The following is a 22,972-nucleotide window of genomic DNA, read 5'->3' as shown; positions in this document are numbered from 1 at the left end:
ATCAGGACACACGGTGTAGGAAATGTAGTGGAAAGTGATGGGTGTTCATGGGCAGTGGCTAGATGTGCATGCAAACATTGTCCGCCTCATGGGCATATAATGGGAGTGGTGCAGTTGGATCATAAAAGTGGTTGCGTGATGGTGCGCCGATGGTGGCATTTAAAGAAACACTGTCGGTACTACAGCCTACAGAGACGCTGACAGTGACTCAGACCTTGCACAGTCAGACGCACACCTGTACACCAGGAGAAGGGCTGATACTAGCATTTGCTAGCACTCACAGCCACCAACATTGATAGGTGACACCTCAGTCTGCTCTCTGGTACACTTTGTCTTGTCCTATATTATGTGAAGCCAAGCTTTAAATAAATTGTTGAACAACAAACCTAGTTTTCATATCTGCTGACCTAAGAAAAGACCATTTATTTGACAATAGTATGTACAGGCATGTGTAATGTATTGTAAAAATGTGGTAGAAAACAATATCATATTATGTAAATAGCCATCACCGTATTTCCCAACAGATCATAGTACGTGCTAGAGGTCCTGTATGCTCCTATAATGACGTTTCCCCTGTGTCCCTTTGTATTTTTTTCTTCTGCAGACTTTGAATATTTTGCATGAGTTTTTGTAACTGCTGACACTGCCGTTGTGCTAATAGAGAAGCCTGATACTCCAGCCTCTGCTGCTGCTCCTGGTACTTCCTACACGCATTCTGATATGTGAGGAAGAGATTCCTGCAACAACAGAAAAACATCTTACTGAATATGAGGGAGCACACATCTCTCTATGCCCCTCCGAATACATATACTGTCTTCAAACCAGATACATAACTCCTCCGTCCTAATATACTGTTTCTGGGGGAAATATAGGGGTCTATGTACTAAATCTTGGAGAGAGATAACGTGGAGACAGAGAGAAAGAACCAGCCAACCAGCTACTAACTGTCATTTTTCAGACAGCCTGTAACATGGCAGTTAGGAGCTGATTGGCTGGTACTTTATCTCTCTCCAAGGCTTAGTACATAGACCCCATGGACAGTTATGATCATTGGGTACAATGTGTGCAATGCACTCGGCCCCTGGATCCAGGGGGACCCACAACCCCACCCATGTTTATTACCTGGCCAAAGTCCTGCACCAGACCCTGCATCCATGGCAAAAATGACAGCAAAAATAGCCACCGCGCGTGTGCAGTAGTGAAATTAGTCTCCGGAACATGGTGGGTGCCATGTTTCCAGAGACCTGGGCATGCGCAGAGATAGCAGCACAATGCCAGAGCCTACTGCACTGTGAAGAGGAAGGGGCCCACCTGGAGTCTGCACACGGGTTCTTATTGTTGAAATGTTGAGAGTGAACATTCCATAATGTGCATGTTGCTATGTGAAACGCAGACATTCTGCACGGGCCAACAGCAGAGGGATGGGAGTCTTAAGGTGGGTACACACTAGTAGATATATCTGCAGATCAATTGATCTGCAGATATATCTATGTACGGATCGGGCAGTGTGTTCAGCATACACACTGCCCGATCCGTCGGGGACTGACGTCATGAACTGGGCGGGCATGTACACACACCCTCCCGGTTCAGCTGTCAATCACCGCCGGTCGCCGCAGCATGTGCACGGGCGGTCGGCCGACCGCCCCGTACACACACAGCGACACGCCAATATATCGGTAGATATATTGGCCGTCGGCTGTGCTGCGCGGCCGACGCGATACGTCTGTGAACGACGGAGTTCACAGACGTATCGGCCGTACACACTGGCCGACGCTCCCGCGATATATCGGCCGTTCAAGAGAACGGCCGATATATCGACCAGTGTGTACGGGCCTTTATAGTTAAGCAACAGGGGAGAGTTAGGGGTTAATCATAATTACCACCGGAAGCGACGCAGCATCCGCAGGAAGTCATCACTGCCAGACCAACTGCCCGAGCAGTGTCAATGTCTACATGATGCATGTCAACATTCTCATGTTGACATTATGAATGTAAACTAAGGGGCCCCATACACTAACGCGACATGTCCATCTGACATGTCGCCGGCAATCACCCCGGCAGCCTCCCTGGGGGCAGGATCGCACAAGATACATCGTATGCTGTCCTTTTGCTTACAATGTATCTTGGGCGATCCTGGCCGATACCAGCCATGCCTGCGGAGTCGGACCAGATTGAATGTGCAGCACATTCAATCTGCAGGATCCGACCGATGCTCACAGGAATGCGCATCGGATCGGAAACACCTCCAAAATGCCTGATTTCCTCCGATATATCGGGCTGAATGCCCGAAATCGGATGAAATCGGGCATTATCATCCTAGTGTATGGGACCCTTAACTATATCACACCCGAGAGAAGTACCTCTCATCTCCTCCTAGCACACAGTCATCAGGACAAAAAAAAACATTTTTTATTAACCTGTTGTATTACATTTTTCTTATGCATAACACAGAATCAGAAAAACAAGTGGTGTTACCATACATCAAACAGACATTGCCTGATCACATTGGATTCAAAAATATATAACAGAATGGTAAACTTGTATTAGATATAACGAACAATTAATATGTACAACATAATTAACTATGGGCTTGATTCAGAAGTGCACGCAGATCATGCATGGCTGTGATTACTCACGGATTATCAAGTGCATAAATATGCCAATACCAGCGTAAGCATTCCTCTTGTGTACCTCTGTGCGATGGACTGAGCAAATCCACTTTTCTTACCTAAGCATTGCTCAAGTGCGCTGGGGGATCTGATCTCTCCATCATCGATGCACCATTGGTCAAAACATCGACTCCTTGAGCTGCTGCTGCCTGGTGCAGAGTCTTTCTTATTAATTTGCAGCTGTGGCTGTGGTGCTGCGAATGAGACTGCATGGCGAAACACGGCCAAAACAGCCCCTCTTTTTGCATTGACTTTAGGTCACCTCCCAGTCTCCACCCTGAACGGCTCATAGAGGGATCTGCTACAAAGTACCAATCAACTGTGCGCATGTAAACGAGTCCGGCGATGTAGGAAGCAGGGCGGCAGCAAACTGTCAGTGACTGACAGTGTGCTGCCATTTAGGGGGCATTTCACCGTAGTTCAGGGGGAGGGAAGATAGGACGGAGATTTCCTAGCTTCTGCCATAGACGGCTTGCATGTCCCCATGGGTGCCGCAAGCTGCCCAATGGTTTGTGAGTGATCCAATGCCTGTGTCCTAGGACTCAGCTCGGATCACTACTGCAGCAGGAGGTGTCTGCATGTAATAGATGCCTCCTGCTGCATTACCATACAGCGCTATCACTGCGGCTTCCAAGGGAACAGCAGTGAGCGCAACTCCAACCGCACCTGATCAGCCCCATGGAGCGCAGAAGCTGTCTGAAGTAAAAACATTGTTGTATGCAAGTGCATACGCTATCGCACACATTGGGGGATGCAGAAATCCCGACGCCGGAATCCCGACACCAGTAGAAATGCCAGAATCCCCACTTGGGTGGTGGTCCACGCCACCACCCAAGGGGGAATAGATTAGTGTGGCAACTAAAGGTCACCATCGGACCTGAAGCGTAGCGAGCATAGCAAGCCCATGAGGTGACACACTGCGCTCAAGGTTGGGATTTTGACTGTTGGGATTCCGGCGTCGGTATTTAGACCGCCAGGATCCCAATAGTCGGGATTTCATACCGAATCCCACAATGATACACATGTGCACAGTAATGATTTCTTCTGGTCGGGTGTAGTATGGTTTGCCGGCGGTCGGGGTCCCGGCGACCAGCATACAGGCCCCAGTATCCCGACCACCAGCATACCGACAGCTGCGCGAGCGCAAATGAGCCCTCTGCAGGCTCGATGCGTCTGCCATGCTGCGGGCACGGTGGCACGCTACACGCGCCACGCTATCTATTCTCCCTCCAGGGGGGTCGTGGACCCCCAAGAGGGAGAAAGAAAAGATGTCGGTATGCCAGCAGTCGGGATTCCGGCGCCGGTATGGTGGTCGCCGGGAGCCCGGCCGCCGGCAACCTGAAGACCACCCCTTCTGGTCTGTGCGATCGCAGTTTGCTGATTATTGCACCTAACCTCCGTTCTCTCAGCTGCATCCACCTCTTAATCAGGCCCTATATTTCACACCTCTTTACTCCTCTTATTGTCCTGATTTCTGTATATATAGAAAAAGAAATGACTTGTCTAACATTGGTATACCTGTGAGCTTTGAAGAAATCTTTGATCATTTGTGCAGATTGGGAGTTCTGAGCTTGGACTTTAGAGGATAATGTATCCAGTTCTGTTGTTAGACCTTCAATTTGTGCTTTTATTTCACTGCTCCTGGAATTATAAAACACTGTAAGGAATCGGATAATGCCATGAAAATATAACTTCTCTAAAACTCCACTGTCCCGTAAGCTTGCTTAGGAATAGCTGCTATTGGACAAGCCAAGAAGGAGTGCCGTGACTACCAACAAACTGCTCACATTTAAATGAAAGATAATTTGTGAAGCGTAAGCTATGCAGACATGCCATACATATCTGCCTGCTCTAATGCACCTGTTTGCCTTGTGCCATATTGTCGACGTTTGTTTTCTCCTCCAAGAGTGGCCTGCAAGGAGATGCAGCTGACCATAATGGGCGTGGTGCTGGTTGTTCTTGTCAATCTCAGTTACATCATATTTGGCCCCATCCCCTACTCATGGACACACTATCAATAGGATGTGGGTGGGGTGTGGGAGGGTGACCTACTCTTCTGGGAGTCTCCGAAAATATTTAAGTACAGAGGCAGATTTAGGAGTCTAACCACCCCTAGGCACCACATTAATAGCCACCCCCACTCTACAATTTTTGTTGTATTCATTATTAGCTTATATGGCCTATTTTGGCTATTGCCAGTTTAATAATAAAACAAGCCATGAGTTATGACATTTTGTAATGGACACATATTTACTAAGTAGGACAGTTTACAGGGGCCTTCCTTGTTGCTTTCAAAATAGTTTGAACATAGGAAGGCAGCAATGCAAAACACTGTGCCCCTATTCTGCCTCCCACCTTCTCCTGCTCTCACCTTCCAACTAGGGTTGCCATCTCTCCTTGATTTCCTGGATTCTCCAGGATTTGGTGGCAACCCTCTAGGAGGCTTTTCCCTTCACCCAGATTCCTGGATTCTCCAGGAATGAGGGGACCCTGGGAGCACCAGCAGTGCTCCTTGGCAGCCGAGGAACTCAGTGAACTACAGTGACTGTCTCGCGCGATGATGACATCAAATCTCGCGAGACTGTGTTCAGCCCAGACTGAGCTGAAGTTGCCATGACGCTGCCATCGGCAGTTCTTCCTCAGCGTTTCCCTGGGATGCGCCTGCGGACCGCAAACTGAGCCGAAGCTGCTGTGACGCTGCCATCGGCAGCTCTTCCGCAGCGTTTCTCCGGGCTGTGGTGGTGAAGTAACGCCGACCCGGCTCATGTGAGAAGAGCAACGAGAGCTGACAGGCATGTCACACATATATTTATAATATAATGAGCATGCATGAATCAAATAGAGGCTCAAGTTATATATAGATATATGTATATTTTTTAATCACTAACAGACCCCTTTTAGTAGTGCATTTGTTTGTTTAACCTGTTGATGCTTGATATTGATTAGGTTGTGTGCAACACTTAAACTTCCATGGTTCTTCCCTCTTTCACATAATGCCTCTTATTTATCCAAGTGGCGACCATTATATTCCTATTTATATAGACACACTGTTTCATTTAGATTGTACGTAAAATAGCTTATAAATATGATACATCATTTTATTTACATGAACATTGCTTGGTGCCACGGAGGTGGGGGTGTGTGTGTGTGTGTGTGTGGGGGGTGATATTGGGGGGTGGTGGATCTCCAGGAATCGATGATGCATGAGGTGGCAACCCTACTTCCAACCCTCAGTTATTCCTATCACTCCTTCCTCTCACCACTGTGCGGTGCCATGTTGCCGGCACCTACTGAGTCTCACTTTCAGTCTGCACAGCACTGATAATGTCCCCAGCATTCCCCTCCTCTCACCGGCATCACCGCTGTGCTGGGCCGTGAGGGGGGGGGGGGGGGACCATGTTGCCGGCGCTGAGTCTCACCTTCTGTCCTGCACAGCACTGCTGATGTCCCCAGGCATCCCCTGCTCGGGTCTCACCGATGTGCTGAGCAGCGTGGGGGGAGGGGTCATTCCATGTTGCTGGCGTTGATTTCACCTTCAGTCTCGCACCCGCACAGCAGTACTGATGTCCCCAGCGTTCCCTTCCTCTCACTGTTGTCACCGCTGTGCTGGACAGCGTAGGAGGTGGGAGGGCGCTGCCATGATGCCAGCACTGATATTTGCTGTAATCCCGGCCACCGGCAGTGGGCAACAACACTAGTGCTCACGGCCCTGTAGGTGGTGCCGGCAGTTTTGCGCCCACAGTGCATATACGCTGTGTACCAGGCACCGGCGCTGGCCCACACGTAGTTATGGCCCTGTATCTCACTATAGGGCCTCTACTTTATATTGTGCCACATTACAGTGTCCCAGTTTATAATGGGCCCGATTCAGACTTGATCGCTGTGCTGCTAATTTTGCTGTCCTGTGATCAGATTGTCGCCTCCCAAGGGGAGTGTAAATTCACCCATGCAAGTGTGCGATCACATTTGTATGCTGTGCTACAAATATCCCTCAGTCAGCAGACAGCTGCAAGTCCATTCACACCTCACTCACCATTGCTTGAGACCTGATCGCTGCTGTGCGTTTACGCACAGCGGGCGATTATCGATTGACTGTGCATGCGTATGCAATGCAATGTGCACGCGCGTCACCAAACAACAACGGGCATCGCCGAACAGCGACAAGCTGGTGCAAAAATTTCAATCGCACAACCATTCGCAAGCTGATTGACATGAAGAGGCCGTTTGTGGGTGGTAACTGACCGTTTTCTGGGAGTGTCAGGGTAAACGTAAGTGTTCCCAAGCGTTTTAAGGGAGAGTGCGTGACATCAGCTCCAGAACCGATCAGCCCGTTCTGATCGCACTGTAGGAGTAAGTCCTGGGTTGCGCACAAACTGCACACAGTGGAATAAACATTTGATGGTGAGTGTGATGCAAACGGATTTGCAGCTGTCCACTGGCTGATGGACATTTTTAGCATGGCGTACACATGCGATCGCACACTTGCACAAGCGAATTTACACCCCCCTTGGGTAACGACAAAACAAGCAGCACAGCGATCAGGTCTGAATTAGGCCCTTACTCCTACAGTGCGAAGAGAACAGGCTGTTCGGGGCCGGAGCTGACGTCACACACCCTCCCTGAAAACGATTGGGAACGCCTGCGTTTTCCCTGACACTCCTAGAAAACGGTCAGTTACCACCCACAAACGGCCTCTTCATGTCAATCAGCTTGCGAATTGCTGTGTGATTCAAATTTTCATAATAGCTTGTCACTGTTTGGCGATGCCTGTTGTTGTTTGGCGACACGCGTGCGCATTGCGGTGCATATGCATGCGCAGTCAATCAATAATCGCCCACTGGGCAAAACGCACCGCAGCGATCAGGTCTGAATCAGGCCCATTATGTAACATTATAATGCCCTCCAGTTCATTTTATACCACTTTACAATGGGCAGGTCCAGGGGCATAACTAGATATATTGTAAGCCCAAGGTAAAAGTATGTAAGGGGTCCCTATGTATCTACCAATGGGGAATAATGTACATAACACATGTAACTACAATATGGCAGGGAAGGTGGGCCTTCATCAGCTCTGGGCCCCATAGCGGCTGCACTCCCTGCACCTATGGTAGCTACACCCTTGACAAGGATGACTGGAGCAGGACTTGTCCTTAATATGTGCAGTTCTATAGTAACTTAAACATTTCTGTGCTTGGAAAATCCATTTACACAATTTTCTTGTAAACATTAAAAAGTAACATTTCTTTAAAGTAGAAATACAGGTACTTCCATGGTAAAATGCACATTTGATGGAATCCATGGTCATACAGAAATGATGATAAATGTAATAAATAAATGTTTCCAGATATATTATTATCACAGAATTGTAGGTCAGGCTCTGTCAGTTCCCATTTTGAGAAAGCTTAAAGCAAAGAGCATACATACTGTTTCAGTGAGTCTAGCAGTCGCTGCATGATAGGTGATGAAGCAGGTTTCTTGCTTTGACCAACCGACACGGTTTCACAAACTGTGCAATTCTTTTTTGTAAAGAAAAATATACATTTTAATTTACCGATGAGAGAAGAAAAATGGAAATTACTCGATCAACAGACAAATTCAAAGATAGATAACCCACTCATGAGTCAACGCACAATACTTTTGCAGTAAATATTTTACTTTTCAGCTAGACTTGGAGAATAAAAATGATCATTCTCTAAGGTCTGTCCTGTCTCCAATATGCATGCACAATGGGAGCTGGGGTGTGCACCCCAATGACTCCCACTGCCACGGAGATGGTACAGACCTAGCCGAGGAGGACCCAGCTAGCCAGTGGGAACGGGGTTAGTACGGATGCAGGGTTGGATGAGAAAGAGCAGCATGAAGGGGCGGAGCAGCACATAGAAAGGGATGGAGAGGGCAGGGTAGGGGCGGAGCCAGGTGCAAACTGAGGTCCCTTTACTATTAATAATGATAACAATAGTTAATGAATATAGAAAAACTTCTATAAGGTTATCTGGAAGATAAGTAATGTGAGAAGGTTCAAAGTTTCATAGCTCTTTGTTTGAGTAATGGTAATACAGAGTTTAACATGAGGATAAGTTACTGGAATCTGGATGTAGTTAAAATACCACCGGATGGGATCCCGGCGGTCAAAATATCGACGTTGTAATCCCAAACGATGACAGGTAGGTACTTAATTATCTGACCAGTGTGGAATCACACCTGTGTTTTGGATGGCATAGGGCCGGTGTAAAAATCCAGGTGGAGCTCGGGATCCAAGGGTTAAAATACCAACGCTCAGAATTCCGATCAGTCTTCCAGCTGGGGTGTGGGGGGAGGTTATGTTTAGGCACTAGTAGGGGGGTTAGGGTGCAGCGGGGGGGAACGTTATGGTTAGGTACCGAGGAGGGAGGTTATGTTTAGGCACTAGTAGGGGGGTTAGGGTGCAGCGGGGGAAGGTTATGGTTAGGTACCGAGAAGGGGGGTTATGTTTAGGCACTAGTAGGGGGGTTAGGGTGCAGCGGGGGGGAAGGTTATGGTTAGGTACCGAGGAGGGAGGTTATGTTTAGGCACTAGTAGGGGGGTTAGGGTTAGGGTGCAGCGGGGGAAGGTTATGGTTAGGTACCGAGGAGGGGGGTTAGGGTTAGGCACTTGGAAGAGGGGGTTAGGGTTAGGCACCAAGAGGGGAGGGTTAGCTTTCAGCAGCGGGGAAGGGAGGGTTAGGGTTAGGCACCACTGGGGAGGGTTCTGATGGCAGGATGCCGCTGTCGGGATTCTGACTGCTGGCATCCCATCCATCAGGATATTATACCGAATTCTAAGTCACCTTTGTTAAAATCAACTTATGGAACATTCATAGATGATATAAATTTAATTTGTGAATTTTCAGAGTTTGTATTGCACTGCTATGACTGTGCCTGCTTTACACCTTGGGCCTGATGTGCGAAGCATAGCATAATTCTACCTTTATACTGAGGTGTAAGTATAACAAGATGTGTGCAGTTTGACATCAGTAGCATATGTGCACGGTTTATGGCAGGTATACATCACATACACTTACACACATTTTAACCATTTACTTTGCTTGCAATTTATACATTCGTTATCAGGCATCAATAAAATGAAGAAAAAAAATGCTGTAATACAGCAGAAACAACTGTTATCTACAAAAGAAAAATACTAAAATATGGGCACAAAAGCAAAATGTATGGCAGGCAATGAAGAACCTATTAGCATAAGCGGTGCATTCCCACATAGCCAATCACGATTGCTCCAGTTTTACACCTGCCTCAGACTACCTGTAAACAATATAAATTAGTTCAATATGGACCTGATGCTCATACCTGTTCATCTTTGCTATTCCCAGAATCCTCTTCTTGTTTTGTCCAGGTATTCTGCTCCACCTGCAGGTGGGCTCTGATAAGCATGTATGCTTTCTCTTGCTCTTGCTGAGTTAAACACTGCAGCTCCAAAGCTCGCTTCTCTGTCTGAAGTAACTGAAGACTGGCCTTGAGTTCAGATAACCTCTTCTATAAAAGATAGAAGATATATCCAAAATACTATTCCTTATTATTAATGGGGTTTTTTTTTTGTGTGAGGGGGGTTAACAACAGTTCAACAACGTGATCATCAATAGTGCTGTTATAAACTAATACAAAGGTGAGATAATATTCGTTTTTCAGGTTTGTTATCAGCAATCAATAATAACAGATCGGGCGACAGTCAGTCAGAACAGCTTTGGGGAGATGTATCAAACCATGGAGAGACATAAAGTACCAACCAATCAGCTCATAACTGTCATTTTTCAAACACAGCCTGTAACATGGCAGTTAGGAGCTGACTGGCTGGTACTTTGTGGGAGATGTACTAAGCAGTGAAAAGAGTGGAGAAGTGAGCCAGTGGAGAAGTTGCCCATGGCAACCAATCACTCCTCCACTCTTTTCATTGCTTAGTACATCTCCCCTTTATCTCTCTCCAAGCTTTAATACATCTCCCCCAACATCACTTGTTTTTTTTTTGTGTTTAACAAATATTTGTGTCCTAATGTGGGGCTTCATGAAATCCTTGGGTAAGAAAATATGGGCAGATGTTAATCTAATTAATTTGTCTATGTTAATTTATTTTTAAGAGTTGGTACTTTAAAAATGCCTGTTTTGCTTGTTTAATCTTGAAGAGTATACTCATACATACTATAAGCACAAATACAAATTACCCTACAAAGCAATTTGGAGTGCCATGTTGGAATTGAACAGCTTTCAGAAGCACTCTCTTTTTGGTTAGCAACGTTTGTTATTCATTTTATGTGGTACACACGGTATTCCTAGAGCATAAATACTGTAGTGATTAGACTGTTACTTAGGGGGGACATTTACTAAGCAGTGATAAGAGTGGAGAAGTGAGCCAGTGGAGAAGTGCCCATGGCAACCAATCAGAACTGAAGTAACATCTATCATTTGCATACTATAAAATTATACAGACCTGTTGATTGGTTGATGGGGCAACTTCTCCACTGGTTCACTTCTCCGCTCTTATCACTGCTTAGTACATGTCCCCCTTAATGTGATATAGAGTTAATTCCATGAGTACTTATTAGCGTCACTTGAAAAGTGCAAGCAAAGTAGTTAATTTCTCCTCACCTTAGTATCCATCAGTTCCTGCATGATCTGGGTTCGGGCAGGTTTCTCCGTCAGACATGGTAAAGCTTCCACTGAGGCTTTGATGGCATCATCCACTTTACCCTTAATAATGTCAGCACAATCAGTTACTTCCTTTACATGAGAAGCACCAATGGCTGACTGTTCCAACACAGTAACGCATGACAGGTCCCACTTCAGAGACATTATGTAGTCTCTTAGGATCTTCTCCTCTTCTTCACTTAGCCAGGGGGCATAAAGCCTGAAAAAGTTATATGTTGTGTTCACATATTCTAATTAAAATAAATGACAACATCGTTATGAAATCCGTGTTTTATATGTGTGTCTTCATAATAGAAACAATATAAAATGACATCACGTTTAACTTGTCACAGAAAGACATCAAAAAACAAAAGCTTGAGGGTAAATTTAAGAAGCGGAGCTTTTCGAAGCCACTGCATCTTTGGCAATTACGGATGCTGACTTTGAAGAGGCATTAATATTAAATACAAAACAGAGTAAAATAACAAAAAAAATCAGGTGTCTTGGGTGCTGACTGAAAAAAAGATTACAAAATGAATCATTAAGATTAATGATTAGAGTCACTTCTGGTAATATAATTGGTTTATTTTAATGGAAGGTATTGTAACAAACAACAAAGACCAGCATGTTTACCAGAATAACAATTTTAAGTTAAATACCCAATACGGCAATTGAAAGCTAAAGAAAAATAATTTAATTAGGTTTCTTATCCAAATCGAAGTATTCCCTACACCTATTACCTCAAAACCGCAACTGTATTAAATATAAGGGTTTTTATCCTCTAACTATTGGGGCTCTAATTGTCAATTGATTCAATAGGGCGGCTGTATTAAGCATGGAGTAGGGATAAAGGAGTGATAAACCAGTGATAAATGCAAGGTGATAACTCACCAGCCAATCAGCTCCTGTCTTTTTTTAAAAATCCATAATGATTGGCTGGTGCATTATCACCTTGCACTTATCACTTCTTTATCCCTTCTCCAGGTTAATACATCTGCCTCAATATTTTAAAAGTCTTAACCATAAGTGCTCTATAGCTAGACCTAACTGACAACTTATTCCACATCTGTGGTAACATACAATCAATTGGACAATGGAACTTTAAATAGCAGTCCTGTCTGGAATGTAATTTTACTTTCTGGGGAAAGTGGTTAAGAGTACATTGAATGTGTTAGGGTTATTGATTAATCATACAGCGAACTAACTTTAACACTAATTGAGATTCCTACCCCACTGAAGCTGATCTTGTTACAATTTCAGTCTTAGGAAAATAGAGTACATTCTAACACAGTAATAGAGCAAACACTGGGAGGATGACAGCACGCTCGACAGAGCTGGAGGATAAGCCTTCCAAGTAACATAAGATTGTTGCTGAATTACTACCTCCTTCCCCTTTCAGTCTCCCATATGGCTTGTTAATATGATGTGACAGAACCACATCGACAGGGTAAAATCTAACTCACTTTATTTTCCACCATAGGCAGGTTACAGAGTTTCATGTAGGATTCGAAGGTCAGGTTTTACAGGTAGTTTCATACAGCAACAAAAGTCATACTACAACAGGGTACAGTCTTCTCAATGAAGTTGATACAAAGATCCAATGGTTCCTAACATACAGTAGTCCCCAAACACGCCACCTATTGCCTGGCCAACTACTTCAGCATCAGCTGGGCTGATCGTGCATGCCTGCCCAGGGTAGGGCTGACTGGCAGCTATGGCAACCAATCAGGGAGGGTCAGACAGCAGTGTGTCACGCCCCCTCCGTATCCGTCCCTGCATCTGCTATCAAAGCCCTGTAATTGAGGCAGAGTTAGAGGTGCCTCATCCCCTTGTTTTTCCAGTGGACTTTTCGTGCATTCAGCCGTAGCCCCCCTCCCTTCGCATCTGCTTCACACAGTTTATAATGGTGAGTGGGAGGCAGCGTTCTCGCTTGCCTCCCATCCAAGTATGGCTAGCTTTTTTACTACAAAAAAAAAAAGAGTAGAATAATACAAAGAAGTTAGTTATAACACAGAATCTGTGTTATATATATCTACTTTGTATTATACTAATCATCAGATCAGCATATGAAAGGGGAGGCTCTGCCTCCCCTGCCTCCCCTGACTGCACGTCCCTGGTTGGGACCTACGTCTTATTATGATAATGCAAGAAGCTGCCTGTGTATACTAAAAATCCACGTCTCTGCATGTGGAAGCCTATCCCATCCTCTCTTCTTACTTCCACAGCTGTAGCAGTCATCATTAGTATTGGGACTGAAACAGATGCCCCATCTCTGTTGGCACACCTACCACACTCACACTCCCATGACATGGAACAGTCATACTTGCCTAATCTCCCGGAACCTGCGGTAGACTCCCTATTTTTTGGGTAGTCCCCCGCACCCCCGGAAAAGTGGGCACCCCTCCCACATTCCACTCTCTTCCTAGTGAAGTGGTTAGAATAGGGTGATATATGCCGTGAATCTGCGGTCCGTCAGGAGGGATCAGGGACTAGTGACGTGATTCTGTTGTAATTGTGTCATTTTATTCAAATTTAGGGGCGGGGCCTGATGATGCAACTAGTCCAGCCCTGTCCCCATCACCACCTTACCTGCTTCTCCTCTCCAGGAGGAAACTTGAAGTGTTGGTAAATATGGGATTAGTTCTATGCAATCAAATGGTCGCCACCCAGTATTGATTTATGGAATCATATTTATGAATATTAATATTTAATATATCATATATGGTATTTAATATATGGATATATTTCAATTAATATGCATTTATCATATATATCTGCAAATATATTATGTCAGGCTTACAAACTAATTGGCTGATACATATATGCAGTCCTTATACATATGACTTATGAAGTTATTAAGTTAAGATTCCTTAAAGAGAGTTCAAGCTTGAATATTACCGCTCTTTTTATATGATTCTTTATTTACAGGCAGATCAAATCGTACAGAATAAGATATACACAGTAGTGATATATATACTAATTATAATTATATATGCTTCCTTCGTTACATAACATAAAACAACATGACATAAGTTTCACAAACAGTTTCAATTGCTAACATAAAATGTATACTTGCAAGTTAAAGATTGCCATCCCAAGAATCATTCCTTCTGCATGTTCTCCATGACTTCTCCTCCTGACTGACTTCCTTCCTTCTCCTTCTTCTTCTCCCTCTCCCTCTTCCTTCTAACTCCTAACTACAAGTCTGGTCCTTTTATCTCATATTTTACCAATTCAAACTATCATATTCTCATAGTTTCCAATGGAATAGGTAATTATAGGTTTGTCAGATTCCAAGGTGTAATAAAACAAACATTGAACTGGGCTGTCGTGTCCTGTTCACGGAGGCATGGTGTCATAAAAGTGTGGTGTCCACACTGCCTTAAGCAAGTATAGTATTGTAAAATCTGGAATGTCTTTTCATCCAAAGTTCTGTTGTATTGACAAGTTTTCCTGGGGTCGGTTACACAATGTTTTATCAATGGATGTGATCTCTTTTCATAGTAGTTAATTTATACTCCCTAGCTTTTAACCTTCACTGGACAATAGACAAACCAGTAGATTCTGATCTACTGTAAGCACACCTGTGAATTCCAATGACCAACAGAGCTCTGTCACATACCTATTATCATTTATGGCCTAATACCTTTTCTCTACAATGACTCTTGATCTTACTGTAACCTCTCTGGCCTTATTTATGACTAGAGCAGAATAAACCTGTTCCCTACACTATTTTTTACCATCTTGCTGTAAAACACAAATATACAGTATATCTATATAAACACATACACAAACCTAATCTCTTAAATCAGCTAAACATTACCTCATACATTCAAACTTATTTCATATCTATTCCTTACTATATATATCCAGTATACTGTCCACTATGGTAACATCGCCTATTTATAATGAATTATATTTTGATTCAGACAATATCCATTGCCCTAATATTATACTAAGTGCAGACAATTACCTATAAGGCAACAGTCGCCCCCTTGTGGCCATGAGAAATTCTTTTGATTGGCCACACATTAAACTAGCGTAATTGCTTCCAAATACATTTCAAAATATTCCTTCAAACATAACTTTCGTTGTAACCATAATATATACCATAAGTGTAATAATAATAACCATTATGATTTTAAAAATCTCTAAAAATTCTTAGCTTACCTAACCTTATTCTACTTTTTAACTAAAGCAGACAAAACTGAGGTTTTTATTCAGTATTCATGAGGAAAACTAATTTCTACAGACATTTGGAATACCATAGCCCAATTGTAGACCTTTTTTCTGTATCTGGATCAGTACGTTTGGACATTTTTGCTGTTCTTGTATGTAGCAATTTACTGGGATAAGACTGTCATCTGCGTGGTTTGCTTGCAATTGGAGATGCCTTGCGTTTGCATTATGGCCTTGCGTTTGCAACATTTGCACCATTACTAGAAGTAGAATTCTTCGTAGCAGCTGCTCCTTTGCTTGCCATTTCGCTGTTTGAGGCAGAGGGCTGTGTACGTCGAGTGCTGTGTCTTGAACATTCAGTACTTGTGACGACCCTCAGTAATAGTAATAGTCTTTATACAGTCTTTAGCAGTTCTGTTTCCTTTGCGTTTATCCAATGCCGCAGTTGTGACCAGTGTCCATATTGCTTTTGCACAAACAGGTTGTGATTTTGAATAGAACAGGCATATATGAAACAGTCTTTTTTTTTTTCTTTCTTTCTTTCTTTCCTTGCTTGTTAATAGTAGGTCTTAATTGTCTTCGGGCAATAGTACCACAAATGGCTGTGAGTAGTACACCTACTCTGTTCTGTATTTCCTCACTGAATAAATTACCATGCAGTCTTAAATCTCCTTATTCTACCTTGTACCTATTTATACATCTCAATCTTACATAAACTTATACCAGTTTAACCCATATAAAGGCGTTTTCTATCCTACCTATATTTTGACTAATAATTATTTAAAATGCTTTTGATGTGTATATAGTAACATCCTATCAATACAATAAATGAATATAATTTTGCTTCAAACAGATATTAAATATCATTTAGGAATGGCTTTAAATATATCTAATTCCATCCAATATTATTTTATATGCAGCCATGTGCATATACAGTGACCCTGTTATGCTACAAATAATTATCTTAGACTTGTGACAGTCTTTATTAAGAGAATTATTCATCCCACTTAATAATCTCGGCCCAATTTGTTATAACGTGGTATACCATCCTGTATTAGATATTTAATTACTTTTGAAGCTTTTACGAAGGAAGCATAGGTAGTATCTATTGTGTAATATATAAAAAAAACATAAAATATTTACAAGGTATATATGCAATGATATAAAATATATCTCAGACAAATGTTTACATATATGTGATTAAGGTATATGAAGGGATGAGACAGTTCTGTATAATCACAGTGATGAGATGTGCTGTACACTGTTGTGGGAGTGTACATGTAGTTTGAAAGACAAGTAATGATTACTTGTGATGAAAGGGTTAATGAAAACCTTCCCCTTTCTTGTGAAACTGGAAAACTCCTTGAGGATTTGTCCATATATCAGTCTTTAGGGATGCTATGTAGATTTTGCTGGATAGCAGCGATGAAAGGGTTAATGAAGACCTTTTCCCTTGTAAATTGGAGTCTTTTTGGAGTCTTGCACCATTCTGTATACAGGTTGCCAGGATTACTATGAATCAAACAAAAATACATACAATGACTATCACAGATATTTATACAGTGATTTAACATAGCTTGCTATGCATTCTGTCCTATCTGCTGCATGTTATCAGGTACAGAATTTACAAATGTGTCTTTTAACGATTGAATAACAAACAAACAATTGTTTCTGGCCTGTGCCAATCTTTCCTGTCACATTGTGTGTCAATGACAGCACAATTGTCGCTGCAGATATGATGCAGGTTTAATTTGGAAACTGTGGCTGTTTGAACATCAAAGCAAACAATGGCTTCATTGGATCTAACAAGTAAAGGAATGATACTACCGTATTCACTTGTGACCATACTCCCTTGTGATGCAGCCTGGTCCCAGACTGTCTTTAACCATAGCGTTTGCTGCTTGGTGTGGCTCCTTAGTTTGGAAGAATCTTGGAGCTTCTGAAAAAACCTACTTTTGTGGGGAGAGAAACTTGTTAAACTTTGCCAAATATGTATTGCAGGTCCCAGGGCTTTCTGTCTTTCCACACCTGTAATAAAATGGTTATGGCACCAGGGCATAAAAACATTTTCATCCTGGTGATCCTTTTTGTCATTGTTAATTGGTGTGTGGTTTGCAGAATGACACTCTGCATGTGGTCTCTCTGAGAGCATGCAAACATTTGCACCATCACTAGAAGTCTCTGAGTGCTCTGTGGGGGTTACATAAGTTTGGGAACTTTGTTTGTAAACATGCATTCCTGAATTAATTTCATGGATTTTCCCTTTAAACATGTTTCCAGGTGAATACATTTCAAGGTTTGCAACTCTGGTTGCCATGGGAGTTTTCACCATGGGGAACTTCCCCACCCCTGTGTGCACTGTACTGCTGCTATCAGTGTTTAAATCTGCTGACAATTCACCTTTGCCTAAGGGCATAACAAATTCTTCATTTACATTGGGAACTCTGAGAGTGTATTCAGCAGAATACTCATAATCTGAGTTACAATGATCTTCCCCCTTACTAGACACAGTATAGGGGACATCTCCTATTGCTGCTACCTCCTTTACATTAATGTGCTGTCTGATGATAGACACATCCGGCACATTGCTACTTTCTTCCTTTACCACAGAGGCTGTTCTGCTGGTGGTCTGTGTGACCATAGCAGACTCCATGCGCTGCACATTGATGCAGTCCTGCAACATGTAACTTTCCTTAATTTTAGGATCTTGACTGATTAAGTCATTTCTGACTCCTGTAGACTCTGTGTACAGAGTTTCACATACCTCAACACTATTCCTGTTTGGTGTTTCTATCTCAGCTTGCTTGCTGGATGTTATCTCTTCATCAGAGATCTTGACAATTTGATTACAAACTGTCAGGCTTTTCGCTTCTGCCCCAAACTTTTTCTGTTTATTTTTCTGTTTAAGGGACTTAAATAACGAATGCATTTTTGCATTAATGGTCAGGCACGCCTTACGAAGACGTGAACCTGATTCTTCTTTACATTTCTGTTTGGCTTCTAGAGCCGCAGTTCTGCGCATTTTTCTAAATGCTACAGAAAACTTTTGCATTTTTAACATTTCAATGCTAAATTTATATATTCTTTGTTTTTAGTACTGAAGGTATCCTCTCCTTAAGATTGACCGGTGTCTTAAGGTTAAACTCTAATACCTGGTACATTTATACATTTATTTGGAAATACTCTTTTCCACTGTGCACATTTTCTATTCTAGGCCTTTAAATTCTTTATTCTCATTTGTAACCTATTCCACTGTGATCTTGTATTTTGCCAGCAGGCTTATAGCCTTTGGTGCTGCTTCCTAATAGATATTATGTTAGTTAAAATAACGTATATTGCACTAACACATTTATCCTAGGTTATACAGAATACAAAATTGACATTACACAATGGTAATAAATTTTCATAGATACATCCCCACCGTGATTCTGCAGATTTGGTAGCCAGCTTATAGCATCTGCTACTCCTCATAAATATTATAGATCAGATAATCAGATTCAGTAATAACAAGTCCCTTCCGTGGTCGCCAATATTGATTTATGGAATCATATTTATGAATATTAATATTTAATATATCATATATGGTATTTAATATATGGATATATTTCAATTAATATGCATTTATCATATATATCTGCAAATATATTATGTCAGGCTTACAAACTAATTGGCTGATACATATATGCAGTCCTTATACATATGACTTATGAAGTTATTAAGTTAAGATTCCTTAAAGAGAGTTCAAGCTTGAATATTACCGCTCTTTTTATATGATTCTTTATTTACAGGCAGATCAAATCGTACAGAATAAGATATACGCAGTAGTGATATATATACTAATTATAATTATATATGCTTCCTTCGTTACATAACATAAAACAACATGACATAAGTTTCACAAACAGTTTCAATTGCTAACATAAAATGTATACTTGCAAGTTAAAGATTGCCATCCCAAGAATCATTCCTTCTGCATGTTCTCCATGACTTCTCCTCCTGACTGACTTCCTTCCTTCTCCTTCTTCTTCTCCCTCTCCCTCTTCCTTCTAACTCCTAACTACAAGTCTGGTCCTTTTATCTCATATTTTACCAATTCAAACTATCATATTCTCATAGTTTCCAATGGAATAGGTAATTATAGGTTTGTCAGATTCCAAGGTGTAATAAAACAAACATTGAACTGGGCTGTCGTGTCCTGTTCACGGAGGCATGGTGTCATAAAAGTGTGGTGTCCACACTGCCTTAAGCAAGTATAGTATTGTAAAATCTGGAATGTCTTTTCATCCAAAGTTCTGTTGTATTGACAAGTTTTCCTGGGGTCGGTTACACAATGTTTTATCAATGGATGTGATCTCTTTTCATAGTAGTTAATTTATACTCCCTAGCTTTTAACCTTCACTGGACAATAGACAAACCAGTAGATTCTGATCTACTGTAAGCACACCTGTGAATTCCAATGACCAACAGAGCTCTGTCACATACCTATTATCATTTATGGCCTAATACCTTTTCTCTACAATGACTCTTGATCTTACTGTAACCTCTCTGGCCTTATTTATGACTAGAGCAGAATAAACCTGTTCCCTACACTATTTTTTACCATCTTGCTGTAAAACACAAATATACAGTATATCTATATAAACACATACACAAACCTAATCTCTTAAATCAGCTAAACATTACCTCATACATTCAAACTTATTTCATATCTATTCCTTACTATATATATCCAGTATACTGTCCACTATGGTAACATCGCCTATTTATAATGAATTATATTTTGATTCAGACAATATCCATTGCCCTAATATTATACTAAGTGCAGACAATTACCTATAAGGCAACACCAGTTAACACACAGAAATGCCAATTTCGCGTATAGTGCGGTCCATTAAAGGAAGTATCAATCCATGCACACTTCTGACATCCCTCCATGTGCTTAAGTCTGATTTTGCATGCGCAGTCGCCTATGTTTTATGAACATTTTCCATTTAAAGTATCTGGTTATTAGTCATACAAAGGGGGGAATTCAAGTAGCCGTGGTAATGTACAGCAGCTAATTTATTCCCCGGGGGTTATAGAATTAGTCCTGAAGGCTGCCACTATTAGGGATTTTTTTTTCCGCCTGCCCAGAGACAGGAGAAAAAAAATCTCTGATAAGTAATCCGTTTTCGTGATCGCGGCCGTAAAAAACACATAGATCTATGAACTTATCCTGGATCCTATGTATTTTTGCCCAAAAAAGGGTGGCAATTGAATTCCCTGAAAAAATTCATTTTTTTTTTTTCGCCCTCCAAAGTCTATACAGTATGTGGACATTTTAATATTCGGTTATGGCATTAATCTTAGTGAAGCTCTCATTACAATACAGTGTTCTAATTAAAACAGTTTTTTGCAGTATTGCTTATTTTTCCAAGCTTAATACTGTTACCTCCTCGTATTGCATATACTGTTACCTCCTCGTATTGCATATAATAGTATTGCTTCTTTAAATATAATGACATTAAAGTCACAGTCACAGAACCTTTCAAAAGCGTAACTTAATAAAATTACCAAAAACATGTGGATTTGTGCATTTGTCATATGTGATACGTTCTCTAAGGACATGACGTTCTCTAATTCTGACATGACTTGGATTTGAAAAACTTACCTACAGTAAATTATAATATAGCCATATAAAAAAATATGAAATGCTAAGAGATGTACACCACATACAGGGGGAAGTGGCTGTGGCTCCATATTACCTGTACATTGTTTGCCCTGCCGTGTTCTTTGTTTCCTGTTCTGAACTTGGCTTTTCTCTTCTGAAGGTCTTTTTTACTTCCATCATGAACAGCTTGGTTTTTATCTCTAAGTCCTTTGGCAGCAGTCCCCAACCTTGAGGGGAACAGAGAGCAGCAGTCACTCCTATGGTACACTCAGGGCTGTTTCTAGCCAATTTAGCTCCCAGTGCGAGATTTAAAAATGCGCCCCCCATGACATAAAAAAAATGTGACCCCCCCCCCCACACACACACACACCTAGATAAAAAAAAAACTTGCGTGCGCTCCCGGCAAGGGGGCGTGGCCTCATCTAAATGGGTGTGGACTCATTTAAATGGGCATGGCCTCGTCTGAAAAGACTACCTCACAATCCAGTTTTTGACCCTGCTCCAACAGATCGCGACCACCACAGGAAAAAAAAATTCTACCATATTAAGCCCCACACAGTAATGCTCCCTGCACCATATTAAGCCACACACCGCAATGCCCTTGATACATTAAATCCCCACACTACGGCAGGCAAGACTCCCCATTTCACACATTTCGGCAGGTGTCCCCATTTTACACATTGAGAGAGAGAGAGAGAATACTTACAGAGGCGATTACCGCTCTTCAGCCCGCCTCACCAGTCGCTCCTCGCGCCGGCCTTTCCCTCTTCCTAACTTGGATCCCCCTCTGTACTCCGCTCGGGGGAAGGGGAGTTTCGCGGAGTGACGGGGTTGCGTCGTGACGTAACAACACAACCGCGTCATTCCGTGAAACTCTGCCCCCCCGAGCGGGTTACTCAGGGAGAAATAGGAGGGGGAAGCAGGGAGCCACAGTTAGTGCCGTGGCGGGCGCCCAGTGCGGTTGCACTGCTCGCCTGCCCCAAGAAACGGCCCTGGGTACACTGTCAACTATACAGCATAAAACTAGTGATGAGCACCGGAAATTTTTCGGGTTTTGTGTTTTGGTTTTGGGTTCGGTTCCGCGGCCGTGTTTTGGGTTCGAACGCGTTTTGGCAAAACCTCACCGAATTTTTTTTGTCGGATTCGGGTGTTTTTTTCAAAAAACCCTAAAAAACAGCTTAAATCATAGAATTTGGGGGTCATTTTGATCCCAAAGTATTATTAACCTCAATAACCATAATTTCCACTCATTTTCAGTCTATTCTGAACACCTCACACCTCACAATATTATTTTTAGTCCTAAAATTTGCACCGAGGTCGCTGGATGGCTAAGCTAAGCGACCCAAGTGGCCGACACAAACACCTGGCCCATCTAGGAGTGGCACTGCAGTGTCACGCAGGATGGCCCTTCCAAAAAACACTCCCCAAACAGCACATGACGCAAAGAAAAAAAGAGGCGCAATGAGGTAGCTGTGTGAGTAAGCTAAGCGACCCTAGTGGCCGACACAAACACCTGGCCCATCTAGGAGTGGCACTGCAGTGTCACGCAGGATGGCCCTTCCAAAAAACACTCCCCAAACAGCACATGACGCAAAGAAAAAAAGAGGCGCAATGAGGTAGCTGTGTGAGTAAGCTAAGCGACCCTAGTGGCCGACACAAACACCTGGCCCATCTAGGAGTGGCACTGCAGTGTCACGCAGGATGGCCCTTCCAAAAAACACTCCCCAAACAGCACATGACGCAAAGAAAAATGAAAGAAAAAAGAGGTGCAAGATGGAATTGTCCTTGGGCCCTCCCACCCACCCTTATGTTGTATAAAC

At 42.6% G+C, this 22,972-nt stretch overlaps 1 protein-coding gene across 3 annotated transcripts in view; it reads right to left on the bottom strand.

Annotated features, from left to right (window-relative positions):
• Positions 1 to 390: 390 nt before the first annotated feature.
• LOC134902563 (colorectal mutant cancer protein-like) overlaps positions 391 to 22,972 on the bottom strand; it is a 202,568-nt gene continuing 179,986 nt past the window's right edge. For 2 of the 3 annotated variants that reach the window (XM_063914398.1, XM_063914400.1), the window contains 6 exons: positions 21,247 to 21,379; positions 11,285 to 11,543; positions 9,992 to 10,177; positions 8,094 to 8,185; positions 4,188 to 4,310; positions 391 to 737 (listed from right to left, as the gene is read on the bottom strand). In XM_063914398.1, the coding sequence (XP_063770468.1) occupies positions 557 to 737; positions 4,188 to 4,310; positions 8,094 to 8,185; positions 9,992 to 10,177; positions 11,285 to 11,543; positions 21,247 to 21,379 (974 nt within the window). In that variant the 3' untranslated portion in view covers positions 391 to 556. The remainder of the gene's footprint in view (positions 738 to 4,187; positions 4,311 to 8,093; positions 8,186 to 9,991; positions 10,178 to 11,284; positions 11,544 to 21,246; positions 21,380 to 22,972) is intronic. The other variant, XM_063914399.1, reaches the window with a different exon arrangement.

This window comes from Pseudophryne corroboree, chromosome 1 (assembly GCF_028390025.1).
Source record: "Pseudophryne corroboree isolate aPseCor3 chromosome 1, aPseCor3.hap2, whole genome shotgun sequence".
Lineage (NCBI taxonomy): Eukaryota > Metazoa > Chordata > Amphibia > Anura > Myobatrachidae > Pseudophryne > Pseudophryne corroboree.
Note: the sequence above shows the minus strand (reverse complement) of the source record. Positions and strands in the feature narration are given on the sequence as shown.